General features: G+C 44.1%; 1 protein-coding gene across 2 annotated transcripts; it reads left to right on the top strand.

Moving 5' to 3' along the window:
- The first annotated feature begins 739 nt into the window (after positions 1 to 739).
- COPZ1 (COPI coat complex subunit zeta 1) lies at positions 740 to 21,754 on the top strand. Of its 2 annotated transcripts, XM_063075126.1 has the most exons (9): positions 740 to 803; positions 12,532 to 12,600; positions 14,124 to 14,205; positions 14,828 to 14,919; positions 16,486 to 16,541; positions 17,960 to 18,037; positions 18,191 to 18,242; positions 19,436 to 19,474; positions 20,380 to 21,754. In XM_063075126.1, the coding sequence occupies exons 1-9, from the start codon at positions 786 to 788 to the stop codon at positions 20,425 to 20,427; spliced, it is 534 nt and encodes a 177-aa protein (XP_062931196.1). In that variant the 5' UTR covers positions 740 to 785; the 3' UTR covers positions 20,428 to 21,754. The 2 variants fall into 2 exon arrangements, with proteins under 2 accessions (XP_062931196.1, XP_062931197.1); XM_063075127.1 differs by lacking the exon at positions 12,532 to 12,600 and having other exon boundaries at positions 773 to 803.
- Positions 21,755 to 21,805: the final 51 nt, after the last annotated feature.

Here is a 21,805-nt window from a genome sequence, read left to right as displayed (position 1 = left end):
TTACCCCTTTGCCCCTCCTACTCTCTCCTCTCTGGTCTGCAAAGCTCCAACATCCCATTTTACGCTGAGCCAAAGAAAATCTGCTTTTAGGAACTCACTGGCTTCTGGTCCTTTCCTGGGCCCAGCAAAGCTTGGATTCCACCTTGGGCCGATTGTTACTGTGGCACTCAACTTCTGGTGGCCTTGGTTTAACTAGTTAACACGTTAGGCATCTCTTGGCTCTACTCTATGGTTGTGCAGTCTTTCTGTAAGGATGCTGAAATAACCTGAGCAACCCTGAGGAGACAGCTAGCTGTTTGCCACAGCAACCGTAGATATCATGGACCTAATGAAGGCGCTGGTAATAAGGATTAGGGTAGGATTCCGTCATGAGGGGCCAGTGTTAAACACTAAGGGGACATGGCGCCCCCTAAAGGGAGTGCCGGATTAAAGTTGCTAAATCATGCCGAGAATATCACGTGCTCTCCATCCCACCAATTGAAAATTAACAGTCGCTTCCTCTGTTCCCCATGGAAACAACCCCGCCCCACTGACCTTCCCGCCCCATTCAGTCGTGAGATTTTGGCGTTGTATTGAGTGTTCAGCTGACAATCAAATACCTGCATCTTCTGGCTGGACACCTTGCTTCCGATAAGCAAACTAGTACACTAATTGGTCAATAGAGCAAAGGCTGGCTTATCCTTATCCAATGACCCTTATCCTGGGCGGGATCTAATGAGAACGTAGGGCCAATCAGCGACGGCGTTGCCTTTGCGGCTCCACGTCGGCACCAGCTGCGAGGCAAGATGGAGGCGCTGATTTTGGTAGGAGCCGGAGGGGCTGCGGAGAAGCTGCGGTGTCCAAAGGGGTTAGGAGCCAGGGTTCAGCCTAACTGGGAGGGAGGAGAAAGGGGAGTTCCGGGTAATCCTCCGGGGCCGAAGGTTCTGCCGGCCCCTGGAATAAGTGTGTGGCCTAGTGCAGAAGCTAAAGCTTCCGTTTAGAGTAGGAAGCCCGGCCGGGGAGATGGCATAGTGTCGGTGGAAAGTTGAAAGGAGCACGTGGAGTCCTTAGGATACATAGGATCATAAACTTACTGGATTGAGGTCCTTTAGATTCCCTCTGATTTTTAACATTGTGTATGATACCCTGATTCGAATATCCCCAAATTTGAACTCGCCCCAAATTGTAAGAATAGCATACAGATGTTATAAAGCATTACGGGCTCCTCCTGACAGTTTTCAGAGTTTACTCTCCATTAATAATTCCTTGTCACATTTCTTCTTAAAACTGTTTTCTCTTTACTTCAGTTTCCTGTTAATCCCTATTACATAGGTTTGTCATGATAAAGAATCAGTATTCCATCGAAGTTCTGGAATACCTGATAGAGTTAATATGGATTGTGGAATATTTTAACGGACTTCTTGTTATCTTCTCCTTTTCATTCCCCATTTAGACTTTAGGAATTCTTACTGTAGGATCTAGGATACTAATTTCTCACTCTCTGGTTACATGAGAATTGTGATGGGTAAAGGGGTGTATTAGCCCTCTTGTACATACGATCAAACAGATAAAATATGTATTACCCCTTCTTTAAAACCGGACCGTGTGTGTGTGTGGGGGGGGGGGCCTCATTTCAAAGAAGCTTTGTCTTTTATTTTCCTTCAGATCTCAGGCACATACACACATCCAGATCCTTGGATGGTAAAAGAGAATAACAGGTTTTATTTTTATTTATTTATCTTTTTTTTTTTTTTTTTAAAGATGACCGGTAAAGGGATCTTAACCCTTTACTTGGTGTTGTCAGCACCATGCTCTCCAAGTGAGTAACCGGCCATCCCTATATAGGGATCCGAACCCATGGCCTTGGTGTTATCAGCACCACACTCTCCCAAGTGAGCCACAGGCCAGCCCTGAGAATAACAGGTTTTTAATTCCCCTCTTTCAAAATGTCGGATAGAGATAATTCTTTCTCACCATATGGGTTGGTCATGTCTAGGTAAAAAGCTTCAAATCCGAGTAGTTTTTAGTATTTTCTGTACCAGGCAGTTAATGATTATAGTATTCTTAACTAGGTAACAGACTAGGATAGATTCGAGGGAATTGGTTTCTTTGGAAGTTTTTAGAAGTTTTTAGACTGTTCCATATGTATGTTTGAAAGGGAGTCTGGGCCGAGCCCGTGGCTCACTCGGGAGAGTGTGGCGCTGGGAGCGCCGAGGCCGCGGGTTCGGATCCCATATAGGGATGGCCGGTTTGCTCACTGGGTGAGCGTGGTGCTGACAACACCAAGTCAAGGGTTAAGATCCCCTTACCGGTCATCTTTTTAAAAAAAAAAAAAAAAAAAAAAAAAAAAAAAAAGAAAGGGAGTCTGCTTAGAGGTAAAGGAGTGAGGAAGATAATACTAGGAGAGCGCTTTTAACAATGGTCTTTGTATAGTGTTGAGTTGAAGGGGTTATATGTGAAAGTCTCCTCTCTGTCACTTTTCTTCTTTCCTTAGTTTTCTGTCTGTGCTTCCTCATTGAAATCTGTTTCAGTCTGCTTTTTCCTTATTCCTCCACTTTAATCTGTACCTAAAATGTTGCATTCACAGATCTTGCCAACTTGGTCAAGTACAACTGAACTTTGCTTTAAAAACCATACTGATTCTTTGTCATGATGAACCTTTGTAATGGGGTTAGGGGAAACCAAGGTACAGGGACAAGGGTTTGTTCAAAGAACTACAGTGCAAAACCCAGGATTAGATGTTGATTTCTTCATCTTCCCAGATCAAGTCTCTCTTTGATGTTACTGTAGGTTCTCTCATCATGGGCTTTCTACCTCTTCAATATGCAAAATTGTCCTTTTAACCATCAGTTATATGAAGGTTTTGTTGGGGACAAAGGACCAACATGTATCAATTCTTGTTCTGGTTTCCAGAATTCTTGGGAATATTAAACTAGTATTTTCCTTCATCTGTGTCAGCTCATTCCAACATCTTTTTTTCTCCTCACAATTTCAATTTATTTGGGGCCCCCAATTAAGAATTTATATATGATTTCTACCATTCCAGCCTTTCTCATCTGGAGTTCCATAAGAGAATTAAGCCCTAATGCCCTAAGGCATTCATTGTATGTAATTAATCAACTTCTCTGTATCTACGACACACTAGTTTTCTACCATCTTTGGGAGAAGTAAGAAAATAGTCATTTAAATAATTTTCTGTATTCAGTGGTTCGGATGAGGAACCTCAGTTGAGAATCACAGGTGGTGTTTCCTAAATCTCTGTTTCTCTTTTCAGTACCCTCCTATACCAGCCCACAAAATTCAGCTCCATCTGATCCGGAATCACCTTTCCTCACTATTTTTTATCTCATCCCCTCCTCTTGACTACTCAGCAGCATCTTCTGAGTCTTAGATCTCCATCATTATGAGGAATTCCTGGATCTCACCTTAGATGTCTACTGAGCTAGAGTTTACTGTACCCAGATAGTAAGTAATTAACAAGCCACTCTTTAGAGAGGGCAACCTCTTTCTAAAGTTACTTTAGGCTTCCTTCTTTCATATTTCTATATCCTGATTTGCTGGACCTCTGGGGAAATCTGATCAAAGCTTATTCTATTCTCTCCTCTACCAGACACACAATTATAGGGTGTTGAGAAGAAGGGTAAGCCAGAGGGAATCAGGAAGAAACACTGATCAAAATTTGCTCTGCTTATGGGAATTTCTTTTTCTTTTTTTTTTTTTTTTTTGTCTTTTTCGTGACCGGTACTCAGCCAGTGAGTGCACCGGCCATTCCTATAATAGGATCCGAACCCGCGGCGGGAGCGTCACTGCGCTCCTAGTGCCGCACTCTCCCGAGTGCGCCACGGACTCGGCCCTTATGGGAATTTCTAAATAACAATAGGTTCCCTTCATTTAGATACTTTACAGTGGATGACATTATTTCTTGAATTTAGTAATCCAGCTCTAGCTTTCAAGCAGATTTGTCCAGTCTTTCTCAGTTATCCTTGTGGTCTCCAAGGAAAGGGACCCTTTCATCTCCTTCAGTTCCCAGTGCTTAATAATAATACACTTAGCCTGCATCTTTGGACTCAGTTTCTTCTGTCCTGCTATTTTTGCTGGTTCTTCCTATTTTAGTTGTGAATGGAGAGGGATCTCTGCAGGTCACCATTCTCCATTAATAACCTATGGAATCTTAAAGATAATGACTTATCTTCTTCGTCCCTTTACCCTTTATTTTTTTTCTCCCTCAAAGTGGAATTACCCTAGCAATTTAGATTCTTAAATCTTTCTTCATAGTTTTCGTTTTTCCTAAGCCTCTTTAGATTCACCTTCTGAGTGCTTTTCCAGTGCTTTACAGACTAGACTTCTAATTCTATCCTTTCCCTCCCCTTAATAATATTTTATCCTAAAACAATGCCCAAATCCCAAACTCTAAGCCTCATTCAAAAATCGGGCCATCCAAAGTGCACAAGGGTATGCATACGCTCATATATGGAGGAGGAAACTATGCAGAATATATCAGTGACTCTTAAATGTTAATACTGCTCCATGGCCTTGGCTTCCTGAATCATCTTAATGGGGCTTTTGTTAAATTCCTTTGGCACTAACAGTAGAGGCACTTGGCCTAAATGCCCCCTCCCTCTGCTCTGGGCAAAGGTATCAATTACATTAAGCCCCCAAAGCACTCCCATCTCATTCCTGGCAATCCCCTGTGCCCCTCTCCCAGCTGCGTCCTTGCGGTGCTTGGCCCCTCCATTTCGTTAGGAGAAGCAATCTCCTCATTTCTGTGCTATGGAGATATATTTCTCAGCTAGGGCTCGAGCAGTGCCAGCGTTGCCCCCGGTGAGGTCCCTGGCAGCCATAAAAATTTTTATTGTGATTATGTTGGTGTCGGGGTGTCCATCTGGGTTATTGCACACCTAGTTTAATTGATTGAAGTTTAATTTATTGACACTTCAAATTAAATGATCAGAATAAACTGTGCTGTTACTCTGGCCGGCTTGTTTTAATGGTTGATTGCTGGAAGCAGACCTTGGCTTGAACTAAAACCCCCAAAGAGCAATTGACGCTGCTTCTAACTCTCCCCATGTCTTGCCCTCCAAGAAGACCTCGTTATAGATTTCCGACGTATTTATATATATTTTTTCCCTCTCCTTCACAGTGGTGGAAAAGAGTTGGTCCCTGGCAAGGTATAAATTATATCAGAGGTCTAGGGGAGCTGTCACATGGTCAGAAGAGGAGGAGGGGGCTTCCATGTGAAGAAAACCAGACCCATAGAAGGCAGGTCTTCCCTGGGCAGCAGAGAATTAATGCAATTATCCAGATATTTGAGGGAGCCTAGTGACAAGTTTAGGGTCTTTTTCATTGAGATATTGGCTACTGTTTCTTTACTCCATTGACATAACTTGGTTAGAGTCAGGATACTGACAAGAAAACTAGTTGTGAAAAGATGAACTAGAGGACGCAAATAAAAGATGCAACAGGAATAAAGAATCAGTGCCTACCTACCCACTTATGCTGGAGTAATTAGGAAGAGGAAGGTAGAATGCCCACGGGGCAGCTGATGAAGGTGGATTGGAAGGCTGAGTTTATGCACATTATAAGATGCCTGTACTGGCAAGGGCCTTCTCATGTTCTGCCTCTCCTGTTTCTAGGCAGACTAGGTTTTCTCTAAGATCAGATTATTAGAAAGATCTTTCCTGTCCTTAGATTCCCTAGCCTGTGTCACCTCTTCCAGTGTTTGACCCACCCCCCATTACTTCAGGAAATCCTTCCTGTTGCTTAACCTAAGTCACATATACTGCAGATGAAGCCTGTCTCCATATTTGGCTTTTAAATTTTCTCACTATCAATGCAGATATCCCCATCCATAGCTAATTGGCCAGGGTTGTTCTGTCAACCCATATTCTCCAAGTCCTTTTCTTTCTTTTTTTTTTTTATTTTTATTTTTATTTATTTTATTTTATTTTTTTTTTTTTTAAAGATGACCGGTAAGGGGATCTTAACCCTTGACTTGGTGTTGTCAGCACCACGCTCAGCCAGTGAGCGAACTGGCCATCCGTATATGGGATCCGAACCCAGGGCCTTGGTGTTATCAGCACCGCACTCTCCCGAGTGAGCCACGGGCCGGCCCTTTTTTTTTTTTTTTTTAAAGATGACCGGTAAGAGGCCGAGCCCGTGGCGCACTTGGTAGAGTGCTGCGCTGGCAGTGCGGTGACGCTCCCGCCGCGGGTTCGGATCCTATATAGGACTGACCGGTGCACTCACTGGCTGAGTGCCGGTCACGAAAAAAACGACAAAAAAAAAAAAAAAAAGATGACCGGTAAGGGGATCTTAACCCTTGACTTGGTGTTGTCAGCACCACGCTCTCTGAAAGTGAGTGAACCGGCCATCCTTGTGTAGGATCCGAACTCATGGCCTTGGTGTTATCAGCACCACACTCTCCCAAGTGAGCCACGGGCTGGCCCTCCAAGTCCTTTTCTACTGTGTATTTTTTGGAAGGGAGACTGAAACCAGAGGCGAGGAGATCAGTTCTGCCTCAGGGATTGATTTGGGGGTATAAATAAACTGAAAGGAACACAGAGGCTGTCAATTCACTCTTTCAGAGACTAGCTTTTTGTTTTCAGGAGCAGATGGAGGGGGGCAGCAGGATAAATCGAGATACAAATTATGACCAAGGACACATCAGAAACGGATCTAGCCCCATTTGATTTTTTCCTTGGCTGAGGGATATTTAAGTGAGGGCTCCTGGATTACCAAACTTCCAGGAAGGCTGGAAATTCTAATGCTCTCATGCCTCAGGAGTGTACAGTGTGATTTCTGCTTGTTCAAATAACCTTTCTTCCCAGCAGTTCTTCATTGTCCCTCATTTCTGTGATTCTTTCACTTCCATGATAGCTGAAGAATTAGGGACTGTGGGACCCCTGGGCAAAAATTCTCCAGCAGATAGGCTTTCTGAATTTTAAGAAACAGCCTGAGACTTTGTATTCCTGAAGAGCTTGGGGCTTGGTTATCTTTGTGCTGCTCATTTCACAGTTACCAAATTCAGCCATTGAAAGATGGAGGACAAGGGTTCAGATCCCAGTACCGGCCAGCTGCCAAAAGAAAAAAAAAGCAAGCAAGCTGGAGACGTGTGGTGTACTGACCTTTTTACTCCCCCTGCTGGCTGTGTTAGTTTTCTCAGTAGTATTTGTTAATTTATGAAGGCCACACACATTTATTGAAGTCATTACCAGGCAGAGGAGATGGGGTGATTTACAAAAGTATCACTCATTTCACCCTTTTCCCCTCCCCTCTCCACACCTTCTTATTATCTTCAGAGAAATTCTCATTTAATTCTAAACGTGAGTATATGAACTCCTTGAAATCATAAAAATTTGTGAATGTGTATTTTGGTGGGAACAAGGTCCATAGATTTCATCAGCTTATCAAAGGGATCCGCTGTAACTCAAAAAAGGTATTAACCTTAACTGATCTAGGTCAAGCCTCTCATTTCTCTGATGGGGAAGCTGAGTTTCAGAGAAAGGGAGAACTTGAGTTAATGGCTGAGTCAGACCATAGCAAGGATTGTAGGAGTTTAGAGACGTTTCTCCTGCAGTGTCAGAACTCTTGATGACTGTGCCTTCCACGTTTTGTATCTGTGCCAGATAAGATGCTTCCTAGGTGTCTTTTCCTGCCATCAGTTCTTCCTAAGACACATGTTCAGTTTCCTCTTTATAACCAATATTTGGTCTCATGTCAGCTGGGTAATGTTTTGTGGTACCTGTGGCTTCTATTCTTTCCTGACCTGTGCTTCTTGAATCTAATCTGGTATGGGACTACTGCTTTTTCCTATCAAAGCCTTTAGCTAATTCTTTTCTTTTCAACTGAAGTCCATAGACTTGTGGCTGGCATATTGGAACCCTCAACCCCGAAGGAGCTTTTAATTTTAAGAAAGTTAGCACAGTCAGATGGCAAATACCTGCTTAGCCATGTGGAGCTGGGAGTGGTACCTAAGAATTTCTCCTAATTTTGACTGGCTTGATTTTACTTTATAAATAGGATTGAGAGGAGAACATCTTGTTACGGTTTCTAGTTGATCAAGACCTATTGCCAAGCCAGAGTACCCCCCTTTTGGTATTGCCCTAAGGATTTCTTTTAAAGTAGATAATGAAGAACTTCTCAGGAATCTTAACCAGATTCTTACTTGTGCTTTTTAGCTCTGTGGATAGCATCTTCTAACTCCTTAAAGGCTTCTTGTTTTTTTCCTCCCTAAATGAATCAAATAATTACCGATCCCAAATATCCTGTTCACCTACTCCAAACATTATTCCCCCAGTCTTTAGTGGCGTGTCAAGATCTTACCCCATAGTGTTCTCTTACTATATACGTTGTGAACACACTTAATTCAGTGTTTTTTTTTAGAGCCCATCTCTACTAGTTTGACTTACAAGACACACAGAGAGCTTTTATCCAGGGTTGCCTTTTAAATATTTTTGCTAGTCATTACAATCTTGAGGAAGCTGCAGGTCATCCTGAAGGCGCACAGGGGGCAGCACTAGGAATGGATCTTCCCCTCTAGTCCTCTATGTGCTGGGGGATGGGGTTCTAGGAGATGTTGATGTTTTTCACCAGGCTTCAGAAGCCCCCAGTTGAAATCAAAGACTCATTTGCAGCAGCCTAGTTGCTTGTTCAGTGGTGTTCCATCTATCCTGAGCAAAGCATTCTAGTTTTCTTGGTAATAAAAACATACATGAAAATCTCTCCAAGCCATCCAGCCTCCCACAAACCAATCTGCCTATACATCATTCCGAGGCACTGTTAGCATTTGAGGCGAAGTTCTGTTATACACTCAGGCTGTGGCTCTCTGAAAGTCAGTGCATTACAGAACTTTGTCTCGAAAGCTTTCTAGCAGCTACCCATTTGGGGAGTGGGAGGGAAGAATAGACCTTTAAAATCTGTTGAATTTGGCCCTAAGCTTGTAGGATCTCTCTCAACAGTCAGCATTTAATATTACAAGGGCAAGCCTAGTCCATTGTCCAGGAAGCCCATTTCTCAGTAGCTGGGAGTTATTTATTAAACCTGCCCTTTACAAAAACTTGAAGTGAAATTACATTATCAGTAATGGCTTGTGGGGCCTTTAAACTGGCTGGTTTTATAGCATGAGGGGAACTCCTGGCCCTCCCCGCTCCTGAGAGGTAATGGCCCCAGGCTGAAATGGAAACAGCTGCAGTCAGGAGGTGGCAGGAGAAGTAAAGGAGAAGCTGCCAGCTCCCGCTGTAGCAGAGAGAATTAAAGCACATTTATGTTTTTGCCTAAATTCTCAGCTTTATTTAGTGTGGTTCTTCCATTGGAAGTTTGAAGTGATTAGCCTTTTCTGTAAGGCCTTTTTCCCCTTTCAGAGCTCTAATGAGTCAAATCTGGTCTTTCTCCTTGCCTGCCTTAGCTTGTCTTTTGTCCTTCCCAGGAAGATCCAATGTTTCTATTTTTGTGGTTTCTTTGATAACGTCTTCTAGGAAGCCTATGTAAAGAGCCAGGAGCAGAGCCCAGGGATATGTTTCTCTTTGCCAGTGTGACTGTTTTAGGTACTCACACCCTGTTGTCCACAAAGGACATTGTCTGACCCAACAAGTTGGCTGGTGGCCATTAGGGCTTTTCTTTTCTTTGGGTTTCCATTCCTTCTTGGGATGCCAGACTCTATGGCTGCAAGAACCAGTCACCTTTGCCAGGTTAATGCCCAGTTTAAACCAATGGACAGCTCTTTAAGGTTGCTGTAAATGTGTTTAGAGGAACAAAGCCAAAGATTTCCAGGGAAAAAGTTGTGGGAAAAGTTGTTCCTTCTAAATTTTCTTCCCTTTGGACTTCTTTTTTAACATCAAGGAAACTCATTCCCATTTATGTCTCTCTTTTGGTGAATTGAGGACCCAAGTTGCTATAGAACTGAGTCTGCTTTATGGGAAGATATTTCTGTGAGGAGTTAGGAGAGCTGCTTCTATTTTTGACCTTTTAGACTAGACTCTAGACGACTTCCTTCTACTAGACAACAGAGTTCCTTAGTCTGAGAGAGCAGTTCCTCATGCCTCCTCTAAGGAGTGTTTAAGTGTTTGTTTGTTTATCAGAGGCGAGGTAAGGTTGGTAGTAATATCATCCAAAATGGCCACACCAGAAAATGCATTTATATGTGGAAGTCTGATTATAAGAAGTCCCTTAGATGTTTATTGCCTCAAGAAATTTTTACTTTATTTTTAAACTTCCCTTATTCTCTCAATTATTCAGCAAATATTGAGAGTTCAAAAAAAAGAAGTCCAAAGGGAAGAAAATTTAGAAGGAACAACTTTTCCCACAGCTTTTTCCCTGGAAATCTTTGGCTTTGTTCCTCTAAACACATTTACAGCAACCTTAAAGAGCTGTCCATTGGTTTAAACTGGGCATTAACCTGGCAAAGGTGACTGGTTCTTGCAGCCATAGAGTCTGGCATCCCAAGAAGGAATGGAAACCCAAAGAAAAGAAAAGCCCTAATGGCCACCAGCCAACTTGTTGGGTCAGACAATGTCCTTTGTGGACAACAGGGTGTGAGTACCTAAAACAGTCACACTGGCAAAGAGAAACATATCCCTGGGCTCTGCTCCTGGCTCTTTACATAGGCTTCCTAGAAGACGTTATCAAAGAAACCACAAAAATAGAAACATTGGATCAAGTGTCAGACATTGTTCTGGACACTTGGGATAAATCAGTGAACAAAACACAAGAATTGCTGTCCTCCAGAGTTCAAGTGAGGGGGCCTGCCCATGGCTCACTTGGGAGAGTGTGGTGCTGATAACGCCAAGGCCACGGGTTTGGATCCCCTTACCGGTCATCTTTTTTTTTTGTTTGTTTGTTTGTTTTTTTTGTCATTTTTTCGTGACCGGCACTCAGCCAGTGAGTGCACCGGTCATTCCTATATAGGATCCGAACCCGCGGCGGGAGCGTCGCTGCGCTCCCAGCGCAGCACTCTACCAAGTGCGCCACGGGCTCGGCCCCTTACCGGTCATCTTTAAAAAAAAAAAAAAAAAAAAAAAAAAAGAATTCAAGTGAGAGGGCTGGCCATAGCTCACTTGGGAGAGCATGGTGCTGGTTACTCCAAGGTAAAGGGTTCACTTTGTTGTTGTAAGATTGGATTCTCTTTATTCCCAGACGAGGGTTGGTTCTTCTCATGGAACCATAAACCTCCTGGAGCTTATGGGACAGTTTACTTCTGTAGAGGCTGCAGTTTCTGGATCCTTGAAAAGATTCTTTCCTCTTCACTCTTGGTTTTTTGTTAAGCACATGCTTGGAGAATGTTTGGCCCCTGTGAGGGCTGCGTGTTTCCTAAGTAAGTCCAGGACAGAGGTAGCCAAAAAAAAAAAAGAAAGAAGTAACAAAGCAACAGCCTTGTCTCATAGCACAAGGGATATCAGTGGTAGGTAATGTTGATTAGAAAGTCAAGGAATGTTAGGCTGCAAACACCTTCTATATACATACCACTTCCTTCACTCCCTTCCCCTTTTTCCTCTCCTATTTAGCTGGTTCCCTAGAAGTTGCAGGGGTAGAGGAGAGAGAGCACCAGGCCACTGCAGCTTTTGCAAAGTGATATACTTCCAGTGGAAGAAGGAAGTTGAGTGTAACTATTAAGGCTGAGGGTGTGATTCCTCAGTGTCCTCAGTTTGATTCTTGGCAGTGAAAGAAAACTCCCCTCCAGCTCACTATCTCTAGATTGCAGAGTGTTTCTCAGGTCTTGTCACTGCTTCTTTTTTTTTTTTCTTTTCGTGACCGGCGCTCAGCCAGGGAGTGCACCGGTCATTCTTATATAGGATCCGAACCCGTGGCGGGAGCGTCGCCGCGCTGCTAGTGCAGCACGCTACCGAGTGCGCCACGGGCTCAGCCCTTGTCACTGCTTCTTAACTCCCCAAAATTCAGGTTTGTTTTTGTCCTAGTAAGTTAAATGGTAGTGTTTAGGTCATAGTGGAGGAATTGGGGATCATAGGAGAGTTTTTGGAAGATGGCCATCTTACTGGGCTGCACTGGTGTGCCTGTGTGTTGATATATGCACGTGAACACTCATTTCCCTCTGCTCAGTGTGTGGGTGGTTTAGAGAAGGCTTGCTTTATGCCTCTGCATTGCTACTGCATTGGGACTGCAGAAACTTCCAAATACACTGGGGTGTTCAACCCTGTTTTTGAATGGCCTTGTGCAGTGCCTATTAATTTAATCTGGGTACATTCCATATCTACCTCTGCATGGGAGACCAGGGAGGGAGAGTACTTTGGAAAATAACTGTACCATAATATTTGGAAATAACAGCACGACCCACCTTGATTAAACCCCTGTGAGTCAGAGAAACTGTTTCTCTGATACTGCTTTGGAGTCCTTTGTTGAAATCCTCCCTCTCTCAATTCAGTACACTCACCATTTGGTCGTTCTCAATGGGAAATGTCATAATCTAACCATGTTGGGGTAGGGGACGTACAGAGGCACACTTGGATCTCCTTGTAGCCCCAGTGGGACTAAGGGAAGTTATCTTGTTTGTCAGTGGTGGTGGGAGCCTTTAGGACTGAAGATATGTTCATATCTCTTCAGGAACCCTCCCTGTATACTGTCAAAGCCATCCTGATTCTGGACAATGATGGAGATCGACTTTTTGCCAAGGTGAGATTCCTTTTCAGATTAGTTTAGGAACTGGATAAAGTCTTATTCTGAGATTTGAATCTTGGACTGACCCTATTAACTCATATTCCTTGGTGGTATAATTTTGAGCATTCTTCCATCTTACCTTGACAACTCCAGATAAAACCTAAGTTTTCTTCTGTCCCTTAGTTATACTGCTTCCCTACTTGCCATCTTCAGACTTTAACCTCCCTTGTTATCAGCATCAGAGCAGAGAAAAGCTTTGGAACCTTGGTTCCTGAACAAAGCAGTATCTAGATGTTAGAAGCAACCTACCCACATCCATCACTCCTGTCCCCTTCTCTTTTACCTTGTCACCTTCCTGCATTTTTCCAGGGAATTCTCTTGCAGTTCCAGAGTTTCAGCTCTAGGTCTATAGTCATCACCAAGCTTGTTACCTCTTGACTTCCCCAGAGTGATGTTTCTCACTTTGGATCTATTGAAAGAGGAAAAAGGACACCCTTCTCCTATCCCTCCATATTCTTCCCCTCCTGTAGAAATTTCTTCTGTCCCTGGTGTATTAACTCCGGGCGAGCATAGCATAAATCAATCAGCAGGTAGAGATTAGTTTAGAATTCACCAGCTGTTCCTCCCTGTAATTGGATGTAACTATGCAGGACACCTTTTGAAACAGTTATCCAGTTACTAAATGCCAGACCTGTCATAGGTCTTCAGCTGACTGCGACGGATTAGCCCCTAAAGAGCAGAGCGATTTAGCAGCCTGCATCATTGCCCCCTTGCCAGGGAGGGTTTGGGAGTGGACTCAGCAATATGCTAGATTGCCTCCTGCTTCTTTCAGTTTGCAGAAAAGAAACCTAAGATAGGAGACCCTAGGACAGGGTTTGCCTTTCTTTGGAGGAAATTTTTGTAGCCTTTCCCCATTCCTCAGCTTCATACAGTGAGTGAGGGTCTGGAAGTTTTCTGTGCTTCTATTGCTTTTTGTGTTCTCTGGCAGTGCTCCATGACATGGGGTAACTCCTAAGAAGCACTCAATGTGGGGGCCTGCCTGTGGCTCACTTGAGAGAGTATGGTGCTGATAACACCAAGGCCACGGGTTCAGATCCCTATATAGGGATGGCCGGTTAGCTCACTTGGGAGAGCGTGGTGCTCACAACACCAAGTCAAGGGTTAAGATCCCCTTACTGGTCATCTTATAAAAAAAAAAAAAAAAGAAACACTCAATGTGAATGGTCGTAGGAGAGCTCTCCTAGAATTCGGACAGAAGCAGAACATCCTCACAGGGGCTGGTAGGCTTCTGCCCTCAGATAGTCTTAGAAATGTGAGGTTGGGTTGCTCACAGCAGAGTTTTAATTTTTTTTTTTTTAATTTGATTACTCTTCATTCCCTGTCTCTACATATAGTCCTTCCTTCTCCATGTCAGTATTTCTGCCTTGCCCCATGCCTTGAAAGAGAGAAATCCAAGATCTCAGGGCAAAACATACTCACTAATCATTCTGGGCTCCCAGCTCTAATGACCCAACCCTGTCTCCTTTCCCTTTCACCAGTACTATGACGACACCTACCCCAGTGTCAAGGAGCAAAAGGCCTTTGAAAAGAACATTTTCAACAAGACCCATCGGACTGACAGTAGGTCATTTTCCTTTCACTACTCCCTAAGTTGGAGGGAACCATGGTGGGAAGGGGGTGGCAGCAGGACTGTGGAGAAAGGATAAAATGACTCTGCCTCCTTTTTCTCCTTTTTTCCTCCTCCCCTCATATAATACACTCTTCAGAAATGTAATGGGGAGGTGAGTGTACCTCACGCGGGAATACCGTGCTGGAAGGTTGGCTGTTAGCTACCTGTCTAGTCCCTGGATTTATGAGCCTCACTTGACAAATTTAACTGCAGCTCTGCTTATTGTACCGCATCCATTAGGGCAGGTAAATGGAAGTCTGTAAAGGTGACCGCTCTGCATTTTCACCTCCGAAGGATCTACTAGTATCCTGTCTCATATACAAGGAGGGAAATAAGTGTAGTGGACAGGAGGGGGTAGGGAGTTGTTAGAGGAGAAGATACATATACTCCCCCAAGTTTGTGCTTTTCTTCTGCTACCACTCAAAAAGAGCAGATCAACTTTGGTCTTTGGAGGTCATTACAACGTGACTTACCTCAGCCCGAAACAGCTGGATGCCAGGTGTTCATGGTAACTCCTTCTATCCTACTTTCTTATCTCAGACCACCCACTTTTTCCACCTCTATTTCCCCCAGGTGAAATTGCCCTCTTGGAAGGCCTGACAGTGGTTTACAAAAGCAGCATTGATCTCTATTTCTATGTGATTGGCAGCTCCTATGAAAATGAGGTGAGAATCCCTGCCCCTTTTTGCAATCTCTGATCCCACTTCCTAAACCACAGGCAGGACATAGCCACTGGTTTTGGACCCTAGGAGAGCCATGTCCTTCTGGCTTCGGGCTAATGAAGTTGTCAGAGATCCCCACCAGCCTCACAAACATGGCCTAGCAAATTAATCAGCCTAGAAATGAGGTTTTCCAAGATCTATCTCTTATCTCCATGTAGGAGGTGCCATACATGTTTTAATATCCTTCCCTGGATAATGTTGTGGGGGTTTTTTTTGTGGCTGGGCTGCATGGGGATCTGAACCCTTGACTGGTACTATAACATTGCTCTGTAACCAACTGAACTAACCAGCCAGCCCCCCCAGATAGTGGACTTTTTTTTTTGGTGGTGGTTGGCTGGCATGGGGAACCAAACCCTGACCTTGATGGTACAAGGCTGTGTTCTTTTTTTTTTAAGATGACTGGTAAGGAGATCTCAACCCTTGACTTGCTGTTGTCAGCACCACACTCTTCCCAAGTGAGCTAACCGGCCTATATAGGGATCCAAACCGTGGCCTTGGTGTTATCAGCACCACACTCTCCCAAGTGAGCCACGGGCCGGCCCACAAGGCTGTGTTCTAACCAATTGGGCTAACTGGCCAGCCCCTGGATAGCATTTTTTAAGATAGATTTCTGAGGTGTGGTCAAGGTTGTGGGGGGATGCTTGCTTCTGCTATGAGGGTCCATACCTGACTGAGTTCAGGCCAATTAGCCAATACCCTGGTCATGTTGAAACCGTACATTCTGAGTGGGTCACTTGAGAAGACTGGGTGTAGTCCTGACCTGCTTCCTAAACGCAGGAAAAGCTATTTACCTCAGGTAGCAATTTCTAGGAAAGTAGGTAATAAAAATAAGCCCCCAGAAAATTTGAGACAAAAGTAAAAGTTTGAAAGAACCAATCTTACTGAGCTCTTAAAGTGCTTTGTAAAGTACATTGTTATTTCAACCTTGCAGCACTTCTATGAGTTGTAGGCATTAGTGCCTTTGTTTTACAGATGAGGAAACCAAACCATGAAGAACTATATGAAATTACTTGTATTTGAGCATTGTTGAACTACAAAAGTGGCAGTTTCATGTGCTTCAACCTAATAACTTTCTCAGGGACACACATGTAGAAAGTGTCTCAGCTGGAATTCAGGCCCAGAACTGTCTGACTCAAAAGTCTATGTTCTTTTCACTGACTTTGCTGCCTTCCTCTAACCTTAGCTATTGCTTGGTTAATGATTTCTCTACCTAAGACATTAGGTAACACATACACAGTTGGTAAAGACATGCAGAGGACTATGACAGGAAAGTTCTGTTTGAACTTCTGACTAAAAGAGATGTCAAATTGTGGGATCATGTAGTAGAATTTTTTCTGTGAGAAACCACAGGTTCTCTTCCCATCTTGCTCTCACTTCCATTTTATGTTTTTGGTCCTTTGTGAAAGCCCGTGTCTTTTGATGCTTGATGAATTATAGAGGGTTTTGTTTTTAGGTAGCAGCTTTCAATACCTTGAACCTTATCCTTCTACCTCCTCTGTCTCCCAACAGCTGATGCTTATGGCTGTTCTGAACTGCCTCTTCGACTCACTGAGCCAGATGCTGAGGTGAGCAGGCCTTTCTTGATTTCAGTTTGGAAGAGAAAGTAACTATTCTTCAAGCCCAGAGATTTGTGGGGGATTGGCAGAGGCTTCAGGGAGTTGATTTAGTTTAAGAAGTAGGACTTATTATTTCAGAGTAATTTATGCTGATGGGGGCTGGCTAGTTAGCACAGTTGGCTAGAGTGCAGCCTTATAACACCAAGGTCAAGGGTTTGGATCCCCATACCGGCCAACTGCTAAAAAAAAAAATTTTATACCGATGGAGAAGACTGGATGGAGAGCATGTCCCTCCCATGGAATAATTCTACAAGGGCACAGGATTGGGAGGGAGCAGAATCTTCACATCCATGTCTACTCTTGTAATCTCTAGTGGCTCTGTCAGAGTTCTAAGCACCGTGAAGGTGCTTTCCCGGGCTTCATTCTTTACATTAGAACTAGGGAGAGGGCAAGCACAGGGAAATATCCTCGATGAGACATCAATACCTTGGGAATGGAGGCAACACTCCCAGTTTTTCACTTCTAGCACTTAGTTTTTCCCTTCTATAGAACAAGAAGAATGTGCTATTTACCCTCTTCTCCCTTTCTACCTCCCCACTAGCCCTCTGTTCTTCATATAGATAGGCAATAGAAAAGATATAAGATACTTTTCCTGAAAACATCCAGGGCTCTGAACTTCATTCCTCCAGCAACTCCCAAGTGAACTGAGTACAGACAGCCATTCGGAGCAGAACAGCAGGCACTCTCAGCCCCACAAAATCAGCAAGGCAAATGGCTCAGATTTCCTCAGGAAGGGGATGATTTATTTCTTAGCCAGGTGAATGAATAGACTTCATTTTGGGTAATCTAGTGAAAGAGTCAAACTGACGGATGTGACAGGCCACATGCACCAACCACCGGATCTGAGGCTTGTGGATGCAGACCTGACCATTACCCGCCCCCTTGTTGGGCTTCTTTTCAGGGCTTGAGCAGAACTGATGAGGGAAGGGGAGGAGGGGGAGCAGGGAGAGGCTTAGGAGGTTTGTCAGAGCTTGAGTGCAAGTAGGATTTGCATTCAACTCCTCCCCACCTCCTGCCACCTCCAGATTGAGTTTTAGCTCTTTATTTCCTTTTTTGCACCCACTGTTTATGAGCAGCATCATGGCAGTTAGGAAAGAAATGGTAGTTCTGGATAATCATATGTTGAATAGTCAGAAATGGACTGTATTTTTTAAAATCTCTTTCTTAATACTTCTGACACTTACTCAACAAACAAGAGTAGGAAGAAGTTTGGAGTGGATTAGGTAAAAAGTTTTTCGCCTTGTTTACTTCTTTGTCTGTGTGGTTAGTGGAGACATTTTTGGTTTAGTTTAGGATCCCCAGTGCAGACAATGTGCTACAATTCCTTTCACACACAGACTGGTTTTTCTTTTCTCTTGGGGACTCAGGAAAAATGTTGAAAAGCGAGCTCTGCTGGAGAACATGGAGGGGCTCTTCTTGGCTGTGGATGAAATTGTAGATGGAGGGTAAGTTCTCTGACCTGCCTGGATCTGGGGTGAGGGGGTGGGGTAACTGCTGCTGTCCTAAGGCAAGTGGGCTGAGTAGCCAGAGGTCCTATCCCCACAGTAAGTTGGTCCTTCAGGACAGAGCAAACAATCATCTCTTCTTTGTCTTTACAGGGTGATCCTAGAGAGTGATCCCCAGCAAGTAGTACACCGGGTGGCATTGAGGGTAAGCAGAAATGTGTTTCCCTGCATCCCCCAGCTATTCATAAACACCCTCCAAAGCCAGACCTGCTGAATGTGTCTAAGGGTCAGGGCTCATGAATACATACAGCCTTCTTCTCTTCCTTTGTCATTGTCCCAAAGTAGGGACGCAGAAGGAACTTATTTCTGCCCTTAAAAATCTCATACAATCTGCACAAAGTGGACATTTAATACAAACTTACTGAATGAATGATGAAATAAAAGAAATTTTAATATTCATGGTTCTGAAACTGTGAAGGAACTTGAGGTTGGCTTTTTCTCTCTTTGGGAATGGATCTAATCATCTGAGGCAAAGGAGTGTCTTTCTTGTCTTTTAAAGTCCTACATAACTGAGGATAATGCCTCTCCAATAGGAAGTACTTATTTGCCAGAACCCCAGCCTTCTTTGGTGCTAGTGATATCAGAAAGGGGCCACTGAGTTAACCATAAAAGGCTCTGAGTCTGCTGGGGAGATAATGATGGATACAGAAAGAGTCCACCAGCAAATCATGGAGGTGCAAGAGATGTCTGAGCAAAGCAAATCTCACCATTCACAGAATGTCCTGGCTCTGACCTCCGTAGAGTGAAGGCTGACAGTGCTGGGTAATGGTATATCTTCTCCCTTAACTGCTGTGGGCTCCATTTGCATAGTTTAATCTTCTCCTCTAACATATGTCTCTATGTGGCAAGAGAGCCCCCCCCCAACTCCTCCTTTCCTCTTCTCTGGCTGCTATTGCAGCAGTTTATTCTTCAAATTAACATGCTGTTGTTACCCATCAAGGCTTGCGGGATCCATTAAATTACCCTTGGCTCCCCCGCATCCTTTCTCCAGTGATATTGATATTCAGAGAAGCTGTTCTCTGGCTAGAGAATCAGATCTCCCACACCCAAGTTGAGGGAACTGAGGATCAAAAAACCCGCTGGTTACTCAGAGTGAATAAATCTTTTAAGATGTCCTCCTGCCTTAAAATAGAGGATGGATGAAATGACCCTTTTTTGTTCACAGTCCCTCTGACCACATAAAATTGTGGCTATAATAGTCCCTAGAAGGGACTGAGAAGTTTAGGGCATCTGCCTTATGCTTCAGTTTAAAGGAGCACCTCTTCTCCACTACCAGACTCCAATCAGTTCTTACTCCAGCTTTCTCCCACACTAAATGCTTGTCTTTCTGTGCCATAGGGTGAAGATGTCCCCCTTACAGAGCAGACCGTGTCTCAGGTATGACTTTCTCCCTTCTTCTCCAGATGGACTGGGTCACTAAGGCTAGAATAGCTTTCCACCCCAACCTGCCAAGTCTGAATGAGACTGGAGACTGAAGATATATCTTCCTTGGCTCCCTCTTATTCTGGAGAACTGGGACTTATACAGCCAAATACTTCCTTACCCCCACTCCCAGCTCATCTCCCAGTTTCCTGTGAGCAGTGGTTGTCAGCCTTGTTCTGTAGTACCCTTCAAACCCTCCCTGACTGATGCCTCATTCAGTGATTTATTCCCCAGCAGAGGCTTGCCTTAAGCAGATGGTCTGTGTGCGTGTGCACACACTCTCTCTTTCTCTTATTATTCAAATGAGGGCTAAGCTGGAAACTCATATTCCAGAATATGCAGGTTTTGCAGATCCATCTTGCTACCTTGACTACAGATGGATTGTCTACCTAATGGAGGGGTTCTGTTTTCAACCCACTTGGAATTCTCACCAAGAAGTCCATCTGGATATGGTACCCACCCCCCCGCCCCCCACATTTTTTTGGTGGCTAGCCAGTGTGGCAATCAGAACCCTGACCTTAGTGTTAACACTGTGCTCTAACCAACTGAGCTAACCAGCCAGCCCCCCCGCCCCCCTACCAACCTATTAACATAGGTCCATTAACCCTCAGTTTTTTTCTTTCCTCTCTTCTCTCTTCATCCCCTAGTAGATTTAATTTTTTTTTTTTTTTTTTTAATTTCCCAAACTGACAATCTTCTAGGGCCTTAGGGAGCTTCTTCCCATCCCTCTACGCTTGGGTATTTTCTATTCCCCATTCTTGCAAGGACAGGGAAGGCAAGTGAGGGGAAGGAGATTCCTAATCTTCATCCCCACCCTACCCCTCAGCAAGCCTCCCTCAATATTGCCCTTTTCTCTGCAGGTGCTGCAGTCAGCTAAAGAACAGATCAAGTGGTCACTCCTTCGGTGAAGAACCCACTGTTCCTGGCTCTTCACACCCATCAAAAAAAAATCCACGTCTGCTGTGAATTCTTACCCAGTTCCCCAGCTGATGCTCTCAGGGTCATTTTGGGGATCACAAGGGATTCCTAAATTTCCATCCTGTCCATGGTTGCCCCTCCCACCCCCTCTCCCCACACACTTTCTGTTCCTTCTCATTCTTGTTGCAATTCTTGGAGTAAAGCTCTGGGCAGATTTGGATGCAGGACAGGGGTAGCACCCCCTTCCTTTCTAGACTGGATTATGCTCCCATGCTCTTCTACCCTCATAATTTCTCGACTTCTGTGCCCTTTGCTGTAGCTATACTTCAGATGAAAGCAGGAGAAGGAATGTGCTGAGTGTTTTCCTCCCTTTGCCTTTACAGGGCCTTCATCCCAACAGCCCATAGGTCCAGTAGGGGAAGGGAAAGAAAATTCTTTTCTATAGAATGAGTGGGGGAGGGGTTGGATAGGGATGTATCCAGTCTCAGCTACACCCTCACTTACTGGCCTCAACGTTTTCTTACTGCCCTATCCTCTACCTTGGAAAAGAGATTGGAAACAGCTTATAGGGAGGGGACAGATTAGAAGAAACAGTGATTTACATTTTATTGGAGAGGGTTTATAAAATTCATTCTACCCTGATCCTGGCATGTAGCTTCAAAACTGCTGTGGTGAGTGTCTGTTTCTTGGTCTGCTACCTTAATTCTCTACTTTTACGACCCGTGAGATCTTTGCCTGGTTTGTCCTCTCTGTGACTTGGAGCAAAGCCAGTCCCTGGAACTAAAACTCCATTCTAGTCTTGGGAAGAAGAGTTTCTGCTCAGAATTGGGGAAGGAGTGAAACTTATGACTTGGGCCTCTAGGCTCTGTCAGTGCCCTCAGCTCCCCACATGCATTTCACTCCTCTGCCTCTGTTCTGCAATCTCTGCTGCTTAACCCTATCTTCTCTCTCCCTCAGCCTTACATCCAAGGAGTAGGTCTGGGTTCTTCCCCTCCCTAGGTCACTGAGAGAGGTGCCCTTAATATAACTTTTGGGATCTGGATTTCCCAAGAAGATGGAGGATGGAACACCCTCTCTTGGGTCCAGTCTTTTCCCTTGACTCAAAACTTCCTCCCCATAAAAATGTCTTAAAAACCTTCCTGAGACTTAAGGTTTCTGCTCCACCCAGTAACTGCCAAATCTTCAACACTGAAGTGGAGCAGATAGCTGGGCATATTTGAGAGGGTGTCTTTGTGTAAGAGATGTATGGAGTCAGGAGATAGCCACCTTCATATACTGCTCTGTGCAAAAAGGAATAAAACATTTCTTTTTTCCAAACTGCCTTTGTGTGATGTTTCTGTTTCTCTTCCTCTCTTTTTGGCAGCTACT

Source organism: Cynocephalus volans, chromosome 12, assembly GCF_027409185.1.
Source record: "Cynocephalus volans isolate mCynVol1 chromosome 12, mCynVol1.pri, whole genome shotgun sequence".
NCBI lineage: Eukaryota > Metazoa > Chordata > Mammalia > Dermoptera > Cynocephalidae > Cynocephalus > Cynocephalus volans.
This window is presented reverse-complemented; position numbering and strand designations above follow the sequence as displayed.